This window comes from Sinocyclocheilus grahami, unplaced genomic scaffold (genome assembly GCF_001515645.1).
Source record: "Sinocyclocheilus grahami isolate Dianchi unplaced genomic scaffold, SAMN03320097.WGS_v1.1 scaffold37.1, whole genome shotgun sequence".
Taxonomy (NCBI): Eukaryota; Metazoa; Chordata; class Actinopteri; order Cypriniformes; family Cyprinidae; genus Sinocyclocheilus; species Sinocyclocheilus grahami.
In genome coordinates, this window is record NW_015505216.1 from 1,331,348 (window position 1) to 1,347,916 (window position 16,569).

At 37.4% G+C, this 16,569-nt stretch overlaps 1 protein-coding gene across 2 annotated transcripts in view; it reads right to left on the bottom strand.

Moving 5' to 3' along the window:
* The window catches only part of LOC107581694 (rho guanine nucleotide exchange factor 2-like), a 52,821-nt gene that overhangs the window by 7,342 nt on the left and 28,910 nt on the right, over positions 1-16,569 (bottom strand). The window contains exons 3-16 of one of the 2 annotated variants that reach the window (XM_016267317.1): positions 13,470-13,537; positions 12,484-12,547; positions 12,099-12,231; positions 11,203-11,312; positions 10,985-11,128; positions 9,040-9,290; positions 7,399-7,524; positions 7,163-7,280; positions 5,448-5,699; positions 5,284-5,360; positions 1,707-1,879; positions 1,528-1,595; positions 1,234-1,422; positions 1,044-1,148 (exon numbers count right to left, since the gene is read on the bottom strand). In XM_016267317.1, the coding sequence (XP_016122803.1) occupies positions 1,044-1,148; positions 1,234-1,422; positions 1,528-1,595; positions 1,707-1,879; positions 5,284-5,360; positions 5,448-5,699; positions 7,163-7,280; positions 7,399-7,524; positions 9,040-9,290; positions 10,985-11,128; positions 11,203-11,312; positions 12,099-12,231; positions 12,484-12,547; positions 13,470-13,537 (1,878 nt within the window). Of the gene's footprint in view, positions 1-1,043; positions 1,149-1,233; positions 1,423-1,527; positions 1,596-1,706; positions 1,880-3,459; positions 3,565-3,649; positions 3,839-3,943; positions 4,012-4,122; positions 4,296-5,283; positions 5,361-5,447; positions 5,700-7,162; positions 7,281-7,398; positions 7,525-9,039; positions 9,291-10,984; positions 11,129-11,202; positions 11,313-12,098; positions 12,232-12,483; positions 12,548-13,469; positions 13,538-16,569 lie in introns of both variants that reach the window. The other variant, XM_016267316.1, reaches the window with a different exon arrangement.

Here is a 16,569-nt window from a genome sequence, read left to right on the forward strand (position 1 = left end):
AAGCACTCGTTGGAAATGTAACGCCCCTTACCATAATCACGAGCTTCATCTTTCAAAATAAATGTAAAGACAGAGCCCGAAAGGGGAACAGAGTCGTGTGACAGACACAGTGATAAAGCTGGTCTCTCGCGCGCGCGCACACACACACACACACACACGCACACGCACACGCACACACACACACACACACAACGCGCAAAACTCCGCATTTGAACAGTCAATAGCAAATACTTATGCTAATAACAAAACAGTAGCTGATTCAGAAGCGCCAGATTGTCATAGCAAAGTCAGAATTACCTCCTCTCCTAGGTTCACGAAACGGTCGTCCATAAAATGCATTGCTGTTCTGTTGTAAGTAATCTTAAAGATTCCTAAATGCATCTACTTTCGGAAGGCCAAATAAAGTGCTTTTGCTTTCGCCTAGAAACACACAGCGTCTCCCTGACATGGCTGCTTCAACACTAACTGCGGTTACTGAAACCACGCCTTCTTTCTTTGCGTGCACATTTGGACGGCATTATGCTAATATTTCCACATAGTGAGGTAGATATGTGGGGGCGTGTTAGAACGTTTGTTCTAAGTGTTTGTGAGTGCGTTTTAGGGGGGCGTGGCAGAGTCTTAACTTTGATAAAGAATATCTCTTTGGGTTTGAGACTTTAGTCTTTGCAACTTCAGGGATCTTATCTATGCACAATCAGCTTGTAACACTCCAAAGAGAAAGGAAAACTTGAAATCGCATCATATGAGCCCTTTAAATAAATAAAAAAAATTCTATTGCTTTTTGTTTTAAAAAAAGGTTATAAAAATGAACCGAACGATATGAAACATTATATCGTTGATACATTTTTTAGCTATATCGCCCAGCCCTAGTTTGACCTATGCCTGTTATATGACCACGTCTTGGAAATAAAGCCTTGCAAATGGATCCGCACATCTCACATCTCGTTCGCCCCATTACAGACATATTCTTAAGATAATTAACATGTTTTTTAGATTAAAAAAAGAACATAGATCACAATGTATGCGAATGACAAATATGGTACCTGTTGTTTTAGAGGTGAATTGTACCTCTGTTGATTCACCGTTCAATCTGCAGGACTGTGGACGCTCAATGCAGGAACCCAACAGCACTTCACTCAGTCTGTCCACTGTATTTAGAAACAAATAAGAAAGCAGTGTTAATGTCCTTCATTACTAAGTATTCTCTGTAATGCTGTACACTCCTCTGCCTACCCTCAACAATGGCGTCATTCAGTAGCTTTTCCGCCGGGGGAGCGTAGGGCGTATCTGCTCTGAATATATTTCTGGAGTTTGTGGGAACATTAACATTCTGACCTCCGGTGGCCTCGGCCAAATCAGAGAACAATGTCACACGCTCCTGTAACAGCTCCAAAACCTCACGATCCTTCTGCTGGATATCAGCTAGAGAGAGAATGAAACGAAACAAAAAGGAAAGAAAACTAAGCAAAGCAAATAGGGTTTGACCACAGATAGAGATGAGTGTTGGATTTCCTGTTTGATACAAACCTCTGAGTCGTCGTAGCAAAGCTTTGTCCTCAGTTTCAATCAGAGGGAAATCCTCTCTTGATGGACAGCTGCAAAAGAGAAATACAGAGATGAAGTGATGAAGTGTTTGGTGTTGACTGTGCAGAGATATTTAAGCAGTGCATCGAGTTGTTGGGGCAAGGAATTGAGTTGACTCTGACTTGCTCACTGTCCGCTGAATGAGTTTCATCCAAGTGTTTCTGTCCTGTTTGGAGGCGGCATGGAGCTCGTACATCTCGGGAGGTGTGGAGTGACTGATGAGGAACATTCCTCGCTCCTGATTGGCTATATCTCTCACAATCAAATTCTGAAGGCACAGTACTGCCGGTTTGTCCTGTGAAAAGAAAAAGGTATTTATTGGTTTAATCGAAAATCAAGATTTCCACTTTAAGCCTCTTTGGTTCAGTACATCCAAAAAACAAATAACACTTCCCACAGAAAAAATTAAAAAAAAAGTTTTTACTTACCAGTGTTGATGCACAGAACACAAATTGACTGCAAAAATTATTGTGGGTTTTACTAATTGTTCTGTGTTTTTTAATTGTGCGTATTTTAAAAGCACATCACATTAAGGTCTTTCAAAGTTGTCTTTATTTACAGCAAGGAAACTAAATGAAACATTAACTAACAAAATGTTTTTAAGTTTCATCTTAAGTGAAAATTCTACTTTCATATTATAGCTAATTTAGCTTTTATGTGAAATTAAGGTGTAAAAAGCAATAAATAAATAAATAAAATATAGTAAAGTAAAGTGACAAAGTAATATTTTGGCATGTCTAAAGAAAATATATTGATCAAGTATGGTCTTTATAATTAATAATCTTTTTACATTTTTGTCTGTGGGAAAATAAATATTTTGGTTACACTTTATTTCGATAGTCCACTTTAGACATTCTACTAACTATAAGTAACTTTGTAACTACATGTCAACTACATGTCAACTAATTCTCATTAATTTGCAACTACATGTCTACTAACTCTCAGAGTAGACTGTTAGGGTAGGTTTAGGGTTAGTAGAATAAGTTGACAAAGAAAGTGTTAGAAGATATTAAGCAGACAGTCTACTAATACTCTACTAACTGCTAGTTGACATGTAGTTGCAAAGTTACTTACTGTTAATAGAATGTCTAAAGTGGACTATCGAAATAAAGTGTTACCAATATTTTTGATTAATAAAAATTTGAGAAAAAAGAACACATTTAGCTATAACGAGTATTTTTTCCTTAGTAATCTTAAAGATTCCTAAATGCATCTACTTTCGGAAGGCCAAATAAAGTGCTTTTGCTTTCGCCTAGAAACACACAGCGTCTCCCTGACATGGCTGCTTCAACACTAACTGCGGTTACTGAAACCACGCCTTCTTTCTTTGCGTGCACATTTGGACGGCATTATGCTAATATTTCCACATAGTGAGGTAGATATGTGGGGGCGTGTTAGAACGTTTGTTCTAAGTGTTTGTGAGTGCGTTTTAGGGGGGCGTGGCAGAGTCTTAACTTTGATAAAGAATATCTCTTTGGGTTTGAGACTTTAGTCTTTGCAACTTCAGGGATCTTATCTATGCACAATCAGCTTGTAACACTCCAAAGAGAAAGGAAAACTTGAAATCGCATCATATGAGCCCTTTAAATAAATAAAAAAAATTCTATTGCTTTTTGTTTTAAAAAAAGGTTATAAAAATGAACCGAACGATATGAAACATTATATCGTTGATACATTTTTTAGCTATATCGCCCAGCCCTAGTTTGACCTATGCCTGTTATATGACCACGTCTTGGAAATAAAGCCTTGCAAATGGATCCGCACATCTCACATCTCGTTCGCCCCATTACAGACATATTCTTAAGATAATTAACATGTTTTTTAGATTAAAAAAAGAACATAGATCACAATGTATGCGAATGACAAATATGGTACCTGTTGTTTTAGAGGTGAATTGTACCTCTGTTGATTCACCGTTCAATCTGCAGGACTGTGGACGCTCAATGCAGGAACCCAACAGCACTTCACTCAGTCTGTCCACTGTATTTAGAAACAAATAAGAAAGCAGTGTTAATGTCCTTCATTACTAAGTATTCTCTGTAATGCTGTACACTCCTCTGCCTACCCTCAACAATGGCGTCATTCAGTAGCTTTTCCGCCGGGGGAGCGTAGGGCGTATCTGCTCTGAATATATTTCTGGAGTTTGTGGGAACATTAACATTCTGACCTCCGGTGGCCTCGGCCAAATCAGAGAACAATGTCACACGCTCCTGTAACAGCTCCAAAACCTCACGATCCTTCTGCTGGATATCAGCTAGAGAGAGAATGAAACGAAACAAAAAGGAAAGAAAACTAAGCAAAGCAAATAGGGTTTGACCACAGATAGAGATGAGTGTTGGATTTCCTGTTTGATACAAACCTCTGAGTCGTCGTAGCAAAGCTTTGTCCTCAGTTTCAATCAGAGGGAAATCCTCTCTTGATGGACAGCTGCAAAAGAGAAATACAGAGATGAAGTGATGAAGTGTTTGGTGTTGACTGTGCAGAGATATTTAAGCAGTGCATCGAGTTGTTGGGGCAAGGAATTGAGTTGACTCTGACTTGCTCACTGTCCGCTGAATGAGTTTCATCCAAGTGTTTCTGTCCTGTTTGGAGGCGGCATGGAGCTCGTACATCTCGAGAGGTGTGGAGTGACTGGTGAGGAACATTCCTCGCTCCTGATTGGCTATATCTCTCACAATCAAATTCTGAAGGCACAGTACTGCCGGTTTGTCCTGTGAAAAGAAAAAGGTATTTATTGGTTTAATCGAAAATCAAGATTTCCACTTTAAGCCTCTTTGGTTCAGTACATCCAAAAAACAAATAACACTTCCCACAGAAAAAATTAAAAAAAAAGTTTTTACTTACCAGTGTTGATGCACAGAACACAAATTGACTGCAAAAATTATTGTGGGTTTTACTAATTGTTCTGTGTTTTTTAATTGTGCGTATTTTAAAAGCACATCACATTAAGGTCTTTCAAAGTTGTCTTTATTTACAGCAAGGAAACTAAATGAAACATTAACTAACAAAATGTTTTTAAGTTTCATCTTAAGTGAAAATTCTACTTTCATATTATAGCTAATTTAGCTTTTGTTTATGTGAAATTAAGGTGTAAAAAGCAATAAATAAATAAATAAAATATAGTAAAGTAAAGTGACAAAGTAATATTTTGGCATGTCTAAAGAAAATATATTGATCAAGTATGGTCTTTATAATTAATAATCTTTTTACATTTTTGTCTGTGGGAAAATAAATATTTTGGTTACACTTTATTTCGATAGTCCACTTTAGACATTCTACTAACTATAAGTAACTTTGTAACTACATGTCAACTACATGTCAACTAATTCTCATTAATTTGCAACTACATGTCTACTAACTCTCAGAGTAGACTGTTAGGGTAGGTTTAGGGTTAGTAGAATAAGTTGACAAAGAAAGTGTTAGAAGATATTAAGCAGACAGTCTACTAATACTCTACTAACTGCTAGTTGACATGTAGTTGCAAAGTTACTTACTGTTAATAGAATGTCTAAAGTGGACTATCGAAATAAAGTGTTACCAATATTTTTGATTAATAAAAATTTGAGAAAAAAGAACACATTTAGCTATAACGAGTATTTTTTCCTTGACCCAAAGTATAATTTTTTCAGTTTAGGCAGTTTGATTTTAATGTAGCATGATGGATAACACAGTGCAAATTAACAGAAAGCTGTGACTCACCAGACAGGGAAAAACATACTTCTGGTCTTTTTCCTGCATGAACACCAGGATGTCTGTCATTAACAAAACATGCACATCTATACAGAAAAAAACACAAAGTTACTGATAAATCTACCCATATACCAACTATTTCACTTACTCACACACATAAACACTAAAGGCACCTTTGAGTCTGGAGCCTTGAGCAGTCTTCCAGAGCAGTGCTCCCTCGTGAATGAGTCTACGGCGCAGCAGCTCTCCTCCACCAAACACTCCTCCACCCTTAACTTTCGTCTCAGCTCGCGGGTCCAGACGGGACTGGATCTCCTGCAAACGCTGTGCTCGCTCTAACTCTTGAACCTGCTGATCCACGGAACACAGCAGCTCCCGGATGAGCGTCAGAGAGTCAGCCAGAGATTTACTCTCTTCTTCATTACCTGTGAAATCAAATCTGTTCTCAGATCACCTCATATCTGAGCAAGGGAAAACCCAGGGCGGTTTCCAGGAACTAGGTGGTTGATGAGCACTGGGCTCCTTTCGCATACAATACCTGTTGATGCTGATTTTCGTGAAGTAATTCAATTAAAGTGTTTGATATAAAAGGATGACACACTAGGTATATTACGTACATGCACTCATTTTCGTCAATCCGAATTAATTCAGTCTGGTTTTAGATTCTGAAGGTTCTGTTTATATGAACCCTAAACTTTGCAATATGTTTGCATGTCCATTTATGTGTTTAGAAGAAAACTTCAGCGCAGCATAATTGTCATTTTGTAAAGTCGTGGCCTAATGGTTAGAGAGTCGGACTCGTAACCCAAAGGTTGCGGGTTCGAGTCTCGTGCCGGCAGGGATTGTAGGTGGGGGGAGTGAATGTACAGCGCTCTCTCCCACCTTCAATACCACGACTGAGGTGTCCTTGAGCAAGGCACCGAGCCCCCAACTGCTCCCCGGGCGCCGCAGCATAAATGGCTGCCCACTGCTCCGGGTGTGTGTTCACGGTGTGTGTGTGTGTTCACTGCTGTGTGTGTGCACTTTGGATGGGTTAAATGCAGAGCACTAATTCTGAGTATGGGTAACCATACTTGGCAACAGGTCACATCAGTTTTCACTTTAAAAGGAAAGCTTACAAATATGTCATAAAAGCTTTTTATAGCAAATATTTACTCCATTTTCAGTCTCCACACTGAACAGTTTGTAAGACGTAAATAAACATATGCACGTTCGTATGAAGTAAAAACATCTGTAAACAGAAATCTTATAATAAAAGGGCTCTATTAAACATATGCATCACGAAACTACACAAGGTACAAGTTTTTTTTAATATTTAATTTAGAAGATAGTCATAGTCAAGTTGTATACAAGTTTAGTTGTTTCCTATTTATCAGATTATTTCAGGTCTACACCACCCTTTTCAATCTGATCGAAATTTCATTCAAGTTCAGTGGATCGATTCAAGTGTTTTCATGAAAACTTTTCAATCTAAATGAGCCATCAATCCGATTACTAACGGATTATTTGGCTGCATGTAAATGTAACTAATGTGTGATTTGTTATAATTAAAAAAATTTTAGCAAATTTTCAGTTCTGTTCTCATCTAATAGTGTCTGCACAGTCAATTCAATAACATTGCTGAATATTACTGTAAGTGTACCCAACTAAGCAAGTGGCAAGGAACCAAAACTCCATCTGTGACAGAAATGGGGAAAAAAAAACCTTCCTCTGGCCAGATGAACCAACATGGTGTGGTTTAATTCCATAATAATAATACAAAGTCTAACAATGCTGTCTATAATCGCACATTATACAAAATCATGCAGTGCAAAGCAAGAATGTAGTTTTACATGATTAAACAAGGACTGGCTGTAATTTTGGAGTACATGTCTGAGTATAGTCTCACCTTTAGTGTTGTCTAGTATGCGCTTGATAAGTACAGGGTATTTAGTGATGCGTTGGGTGACGAGTAAGATGCACTCTTGGACACCATGGCGACGCAGTAAAGAGCCTCTGCTTACCCGCTTGACAGTAAAACAAATATTAAAACATATAGTTTATTAAAAACATTCTACTCAATAAACAAAAAATTAACTGGAACCTTATGCTGACATGCAAGTCTTTTTCTGGCTGCACTCTCACCCGTATAAACTGCTGGAACCTCTTGTCACGGGCCAACAGCTCCTTATAGAGTTTCACAGCTTTCAAGTGCCGACTGCAAAATTCAACGTAGCATTTCCTCATCTCTTCCGCATTCTGACCTGAGAACTGAAGCAAAGAAAATTTCATTCAAGTCAAGACAAATGGCTGACGTCTACTCACTCAGTAGGAACAATTGTACTAAGCACTTTGAAGGGTGCAAAGTATTACTGTGCCCATATGAGCATGTTTAGTCCATGCTTATGTCTATTGAAACTATTGAGGCTAAATAAATAAATAAATAATTCTATGCCTGTTTATTTGATGACCCTAAAAAAAAGTGTTATGCAATGTGCTTCAAAATGTAATTCTCCTTGATATTCCACAAATTCACTTTGATATTTACATCACAAATAAATTCTAAGACTGTGTTTCCAATAGCTCTTATTTACTGACCACAGTAACACGTTTGTTGGATAATAAAAATGAGTCAGTTTATGAGTATGAGAGCCAAGGTCCAGGGTTCCCACAGTCATGAAAATATCAAAGAATTAAAAAATTGTGATACCCAGGCCTTGAAAGTCACGAAATCATAGTATTTTCTAACATGAAGCTACACTATGTAAGATTTTTGTTGGTCAAAAATGAACAGACTTCCATTATTGAAAGAGTGCTTAAAAAAAATCTTATATGATTCACTACTATAAGCTTACAATATTGATTGAAATTTTGAGCCGTTGTGTCTGTATCTGGCAGGAAATTCCAGGCTTACGACATCTGTTCTTTAACTTAAACTAGTAAATTTAACATTGACTACGTTTACATGGACATCAGTAATCTAATTATTTACCTTATTCTGAATAAGACAATATTACGATTAAGGTGTTTACATGAGTTGCTTTTAGAATATTCCTTTCATGTTCCGTTTTACATGTTATAGTACATAGTTCGATTAATGGTGCACGTCATTATGTCCCACGCGACGCCATCCGACGTCTCCTGCAGAATTTCACGTATAAACATATAGTTCGTCTTCGTGATGATGATGCCATGTACAGTTTTGGGTGTTTCATTTTTAATTTTATGAAAACTTCACGTGCAGTTAATTATTTGTATGTGCAAACAGACGATGGTGGTGTTGAAGCTCTTTATTTGCCGTCAAACGGTTGAGCACTTCCGTATGTGTATCCTGTCGCAAAATGTAGCGAAAAGTCCTACACGACGGTAATAATGTGATTAAGGTGTTTACATATCTATACTGCACTTCAGTAATGCGACTAAAATATGAATACGCCACATGTCTTAATTCGATTTCTGTTTACTTCGACTATGACTTTAGCCGGATTAAGGTAATTAAAAATCTCTGTTTACATGGTAGATTCTTAATCAGAGTATTGTCTTAATCGTATTAAAATCGGAGTATTGTTGTTCATGTAAACGTACTGATTGACAGTTCTATATGGCAATCGTCAAAGAGTGCTGCAGGAGTGATGTGTTTTTTGTAGGCCAAATAATTAACAACATGTACTTACTATGGGATTAGGGTTTGGTTTATGCTTAGTTGTTAGTAATTATGCATTATTAACTGTAACTGCTATAGCAAGTACCAACTATTCTTATGTGAGCTGTATGTCAGAAGTTCACCTGCTCCACCAGTATATCTCCCAGCTTTTGGATAGTGAAGTTGCGGGTGCTGCTGGGTGCCAGGCTATTGTTTCTTCTCTGCAGTAGTTGGCTCAGGAAATTTGAATGAATAGACAGCAGCTGATCTAAGCAGGGAAAGATGGCGTGAACTACACCCATCTCCATCAACACCTCTTCCAGCATTCCTCTGCGAAACACCCCCTCCATGATTCGCAGCGTACGCATGTGGTTCAGCTCTGTCTGAATCAGCTCTAAAAGACACAGATGCATTGATTTATCGAAAGAAAGACATTACAGTACAGAGTGCCTGATAGTACAAAGGAAGCATCTACACTAAGGATTATGCACAGATCCAATATTTTGACAATATTTTTTTTGTCTAGTCTATTTATATGATTTAACTCACCAGCTTGTTAACAGAGACCTTAAATATCTTAAATGTGTTGGATAAGAGAGATGGTATACAGTTAACACTTAACGAAATGTGCTTACATTAAAGGGTTATTCAGACGAAATGTTAAAAAAAGAAACAATGGCTTTCTATGGTCTTATTCATACCACATGGGAACATCTTTATGAAAAGCAGTCCACATTTTCATTTTCTTCCAGCATTTTCATTTTACATTCAATCTAAATAGACCTTAAAGGGATAGTTCACCCAAAAATTAAAATGTGATGTTTATCTGCTTACCCCCAGGGTATCCAAGATGTAGGTGACTTTGTTTCTTCAGCAGAACTCAAATAAAGATTTTTAACTCAAACCGTTGCAGTCTGTCAGTCATATAATGGAAGTGGATGGGAATCACGGCTTTGAGAGTCAAAAAAACATACACAAACAACACCAAATTAAACCTTGCGGCTCGTGACGATACATTGATGTGTAAAGACACGAAACGATCGGTCTGTGCAAGAAACTGAACAGTATTTATATAGTTTTTTACCTCTGATTCACCGCAATGTCTGAACTGTCCTGAGCGCGTTCTCAACAGCCGGCGTGACACATCTTCTTCATCTCTTTTCTTCTTGCTTTACGGCAGATCGCAGACATATAAGTGCATTACCGCCACCTATCTCTCAAAAGGACCATTGACACTCCTAATTGAGATTGTAGATAGAGTGTCAATGGTCCATTTGAGAGATAGGTGGTGGTAATGCACTTATGCACTTAAGAAGAAAACACGAACGCGCTCAGGACAGTTCAGACAATGCGGTGAATCAGAGGTAAATAACTATATAAATACTGTTCGGTTTCTTGCACAGACCGATCGTTTCGTGTCTTTACACATCAATGTATCGTCCAGAGCCGCAGGGTTTAATTTGGTTTTGTTTGTGTATGTTTTTTTTACTCTCAAAGCCGTGATTGCCATTCACTTCCATTATATGTCTGACAGACTGCAACGGTTTGAGTTAAAAATCTTCGTTTGTGTTCTACTGAAGAAACAAAGTCACCTACATTGGGGTAAGCAGATAAACATCAAATTTTCATTTTTGGGTGAACTATCCCTTTAAGGGATAGTTTGCAGATGTGTTTTTGCAGATAGTTTTGCACACCTTTGCAGATGTGAGGGACTTTAACCTTGAAATAACTACATCAATTCATATAATATTAACCGCCCACACACTAATTGCTTACTTGCCGATGGTGACACCTGCATACTCCCTTCATTATTCACAAGCAATCAACAACTGATGTGTTGTGAAATGCCAAAAAATGAAGAGGAGAATTAGACATAAGTGTTTAAGATTTAATCAGGTGTGGACTGGGTTTAGATACGGTTTAATAAGCATCCCAAAACAGGTACCAAACATCTATTCTCATAAGTGTTTTTGAGGCTTGCAAGCATGTAACAACATAAGATTCATCCCAGAACTAGTTGACAGTATAACTGTGTAAAAAGTATGGTCCATGACTTTCAAAAGGTCTGAAAAATAAAAGAAGTCTCACCGTATATGACGTCTTGTCTCTTGATGACGTCTTTGCGCTGAGACTGTAGATAAGAAGAGTCAACAGCCAGACTCCAGGAATCCGCCTCAAAATCCTTCCCATCCTTCTCCAGCTCCTCCAACATTGATGCATAATACATTTCTCCTGCAGAAACGTGCAGCGAACTATACATATGCCTTCCCATTTTCATTCTGTTTTGTGAATGCCTTGACTTTTACCTTCATCATTAAGGGATTCCATGGACATGGCTCTGTTCCTGAAGTTCAGAGAGTCTGTGGAGTGAGACAGAATCCGCCTCAGTCCGACAGGAGAATCATCATTCAGACTTCTGTTAGAAAATCAAAAACACGCAAGCATTAGTGAATGAGGACTTTGTAGAGAGCTGTAAAAACATTACTCTTAAGTAACAGTGTACATTTTTGTATAAAAAAAAAAATTTCAGAAAAGTATTTCAGAAAACTAGTGGCCAACCACCAAAGTTATTATAGCACCTATGGCAGATCATGGAAAGAGAGTCTTCAAATTCTTTGTGGTAAATTTGAGGAAATATGCCCACACGTTAGCATATGTATCTAAATGGAATTATTTATTCAAAACACTTCTAAAGTTTGTTTGATGTCTTCAGCTTGTCTATATTTTCCACTTACTGCTGCATTCAATCTTAATATTATATTCTTCATTTATACCACAGAGCTGAATTATACCAGCAGAAAACAGCACACACACAGAAAAATAACTACGCACAAAATGTTGTTATTACTGCTGCTGTGTGACTTTATCAATAAAATTACATCACAATTGAAAAGCTAAAAGACATTTTGGAGTAGCAAGGTGGTAACAATGCCATTTTTGAAGCAGTTAAACATACATATTTGACGCTGCTGCCGAACACTGTTGAGAGCCACACAGACTCATGAATTCAGCAGCCTTTCATCTGTTCTTCCTTACCTATATGCATCACTCTGTCATTACTTTTAATTACATTTCCTGTACTTTATTTGACATGAATCTTAATTCAAACACCCTAATAGAGTAGTTTTAATACAACGCACACAAAAAATGGACATAATTAACACACTCTGTTCGTGTCTGTGATCAGTGATCAGATTCATACCCTGCAATGTTATTGGTGGAGACGCTCTTGTTGAGGGACAGCGTGGAGCGTCCTTTGCGGGAACCGAGGAAAGACTGTCTCAGTGTCTCTGATGGGTAAATGGCTGAACTCGGCCTCTCCTTCAATATTGGATCTGTCAAAGGAAAACACATTACTGAATAAAATCTTTTCTTTAATGAGAAGATACTGTTTAACCAGCACTGCAACAAAATTCCACATCAAATGCCACTACAGTCTGTACTGCAACTGGTCACTAACAAGATATTGGTTTAAAGAAGTTGTATTATTATTATTATGAATTAGTGACAGGAATTGGCCATGAGAAAGAAAAATATATCTATAAATATTAGATAAAAGATGTGAGAAATGACAGAGAGAAACTCACTTTTGCTGCGGAGGGCCACATTATGTAAAGTTGCGGTGTTCCTGACCAGAGCCAGCCTCTGTTGCTACAATTCATTAATATGTTATATGATTTCATATGAATTAATGCAATTAAATAATCACACAGATTCAACAATTTGAGAAACTAGGCAATGTAATATAATAAGCAAAATATCCTAAACTTTTCCCCCATAGACTATAAAAACTCATTTGTTGACTCAAAAAATTGTGCAAACTCACTACCTTAATTCACATAAGACTTACTAAACTAAATCAAGTTAAATAGAAGTCCTAGTTACAAAAAAAAACTCTATACTTACTTGCCTTATTTATATGGAGCACTCTTTATTCTCAGCAGCAAGTACCTACAACGGGTTCTCAACTTTGGCCCTCAAAGTCCACTTTCCTGCAGAGTTTAGCTCCAACCCTAATAATACACACCTGAACAAGCTAATCAAGGTCTTCAGGATCACTAGAAAGTTACAGGCAGATGGTGCTAAAAAGGTTGGTGCTAAACTCTGCAAGAAAGTGGACCTTGAGGGCTAGAGTTGAGAACCCCTGACCTACAGTATGACAGAAATCTCTCAGATTTCATAATACCAAATCTGAATATCTTCATCTGTGGTTTAAAGACTAACCAAAGTCATATGGTTTTGAAACAACATAATCGTTTTTCATTTTTGGGTGAACGAACCCTTTAACTAGGGTTTTTAGGTGTCAGTATGTTATGAAAGTCTGCTCCATTAGTTATATTAGTTATTACAAACAATTAGTTGACATTTATCAGTCTGTATTATTGGATACATAAGAACACTAGCTTCCTGCATATCTGATCACAATGTTGCCTTTTAGACAAAAAAAATCATAACCTTTCATCCAATGTGAAACTGTAATTTTTGATATTTTATATGCCAAACAGACAAATATTTGGTCACCAGCTGAGTGTTATATTCATTAGTTAATTATCCCCCCTTTATTGACTCTTACCTTCTGTTTCATTTTGGCGCAGTTAGCCAGTGTGTCACGGCAGCGGTTGTGAATGGTCACATTGCAAGCTGTGAAGATAAAGAAACAACATCACTGATTATTACTATTTGCTGAGTGTGGTTAAAGATTTCCAACTGATTTCCAACACAGCTGAGCTAGTTTCTTGTCTCTTGTATCACTCGCTGCTATCTTTCCAACATAATAAAATAATTTACACTCAAATCAATATTTCATGTGCATTTATATATTTGGAAAGCAGCCGTGTAATAAGAGGGACAATCTTGCACTCAGGGTCCTGATCACCCAGTAGGTTATTTCTTGCATAGCAAAGTTTTCATGGAATATTTGATTGGTGTTTCAAAAGCCACCTCTTTTCCATTTACCTGAAAATAAAAATATTAAATAAATGAAATTAGTTCATTCAAATGCCACTCAGATGTGCATGAGGGAAACAAAGACCATTTAAATCAATTTAATAAGGTTAAATTCTGATCTCACAATCATAGAGAATTGATCAGAAAATCTTATTTCAACACAAATGTCAGAGAGTTTAATTTTGGGGCATGCGGCACAGAGAAGGTGCTATCTCTTCTGTGATGTGTGTATATGTATTGGGTGTCAGTGGGAGTCAGTGCCATCTCATCTGTGAACAGACGTATCTTTGTTCTGGTCAACAGCAGCTCCAAGCGACATCTCTGAGCTCTATCTGATTCACTGGACAAGCAAATGCATATAATCACATTCACACACACATACTTGACTTTTCTAACCCCTACCCCTAACCCAACCCTAAAGAGAAAATCCTCCACAGCAATGTTCGCTTTAGGCTATGCATGTGCACGACCGCACACAGAAATAATATGCTGTGCATCTTACACATTTTTGCATCTGCACAAAGGACAGATGCAAAAATGTGTTGGAAAAGCCATTTGATTGAATTCTAGTAAATGCTAAATAATTGCAATGCTCGGGCAAACCGCTATAGAGTTGGTGTCGCTATAGAACCAGTGAATGCGGTTTACAGGTTTCATAGAAAGAGAATGATGAGCGCCTAATCAGCCGATGTAAAATTGGATTACTTTAATGGTTGCGGACGAAATAGCTCCACACGAGAACCAATGCAAAGGTAATGACATGAGAAATAAAACGTCATCATGTTTTAAAGAAGAGTGGCTTGATTAAGTGGTGGAAATCCATGGACACTTCGATTAAAATTCCAAGATGGCAGCCAAGGCAGTTTATTGTTTGAGTGTCAGTGTATGAGGTCTGAGTTTTTATGTAAGATTTTTTTTAATCTCTTTTAAGTCTGAATGAGTGGTTCTCTCAAGAAAAACATCACTTCTTTCAATCTGGGAACTTTGTATGCTATACTTTTATTAGATGTCATTGGATTGCCACAGAACTCTGGCTTTGTTAGTTCTGTAACTTTGTCAATTACTAGAGCTAAACAGTTTGAGGTTTTGGCCATCAAAGGGAGTGTTTCAAAAAGCTCTACTATCACTGGGGTTGGCTGTTATAGACCCCCAACTGTGCCACAAAGGAGGCTCTCAAAGCTTTTTCTACATATTTTACATTAGTTAAATGACTCCACGTTCATCCTTATGGGTGATTTAAATTGGGACTGGCTCTCGGGGACCTCAGATTAGAGGTCTGCTACCGCGGGATCCGACCGGTGTTGTGCCGAATTGTGCACCCCTGTCAGATTATGCACCCCCTCGTTGAATTCGCTACCTGATTGCCTAATCCCAACCCCACCCCTAATCCTAACCCCTCCCCCACACCTACTCCTAAACCTACCAATACTAGGGGGTGCATAATCTGGCAGGGTGCAAATTTAGGCACTACACCGGATTTTTTGCGCCATGGGATTAAATTCCCGAATAAAACGAGGTAGCGGTCGGTAACTCTGGTGTAATTTGAACAGGAGCGGGCGGTCTAACAATATCCCGTTCCCGACTTCCATTTAGAACAGTCAATATCACAAGAAACGTGCCAGTTTTCACCTCTAAAATCAGCATGATTACAAATGTGATTTTATTCAACAGTTCAATAAATAAGAAGATAATATTATGAGACTTACGTTTTAGACACTATATTGCCTGTTTTTGCTCTATTTTGCAAACAAAAAAATCCAAACACAGCCACAGCGCTGTTTTGCGTCTCTGAGCAACATGACGGTGATTCGTTCCTGAATGAATCAACCGTTTAAATGATTCGGTTCAGTCGCAATTACTCACTTCTTAACAGTGACTTGCTACCACCTGCTGGCGGTTTTTTCTTTTTTTAAATAATTTGAAATATCAGTATTCAATGTTTTATGTTTAAAATAACAAAATATTATTTATGCATTTGTAACTGCAGGTTAAATGCATTCATGTCCCTCTGTGAGGGAAATTCATCCCATGCAGCTTCTGTTTCCTCTGCATTGCAAAGATGAATTTTGATGCTGATATCATTTGTTTGGTAACAGCCCAAATGTCTTTTATTCTAATTGACTGATTAAACGTAAGAATTTGACTCAAAAGATGATGCACACTTTTAGAAAAAAAGGCTTTATAAAGCTAAAAATGCCCATAAAATGTACAAATCAATTTAAATTTATTGGAACAGATTAATTTCTATCACTGCTGTGAACTGCCCCGCACACAGAATATGAAGAATATCAAAAACAAGTGTCACACACACACACACACACACACACACACAAAGGGACATTTAAGAGGGTTTATTCTCCAAATAACTCTAATTTCATGTTGCAGAAAAATGTGTTTAAAAATTGTGTATGGTCTCTTGTTCTTGTTCCAAGTTACCTTCCTGTCCACTGATTTTTGCCTCTCACAAAAGCCACAAAGCCTTCCAAGAAGAAGACAGTAAAGGCTTGTGTCATACTTGAGCTTTAGTTAGGCAGAAACTTGAAAGTTAAGTTGCACTACATAAATGCAATGTTTAGGTATTATTATTATTTTTTTACTATTATTTTGATTTATGCCTTAGTTTTAGTTTGTACTTTTTACCTTTTTTAAAGTAATTTTTATTTATTTATTTTATTTTTTATTGATATATTTGTATTTGCATTTTGAATGCAATTTGGCAATTAAAT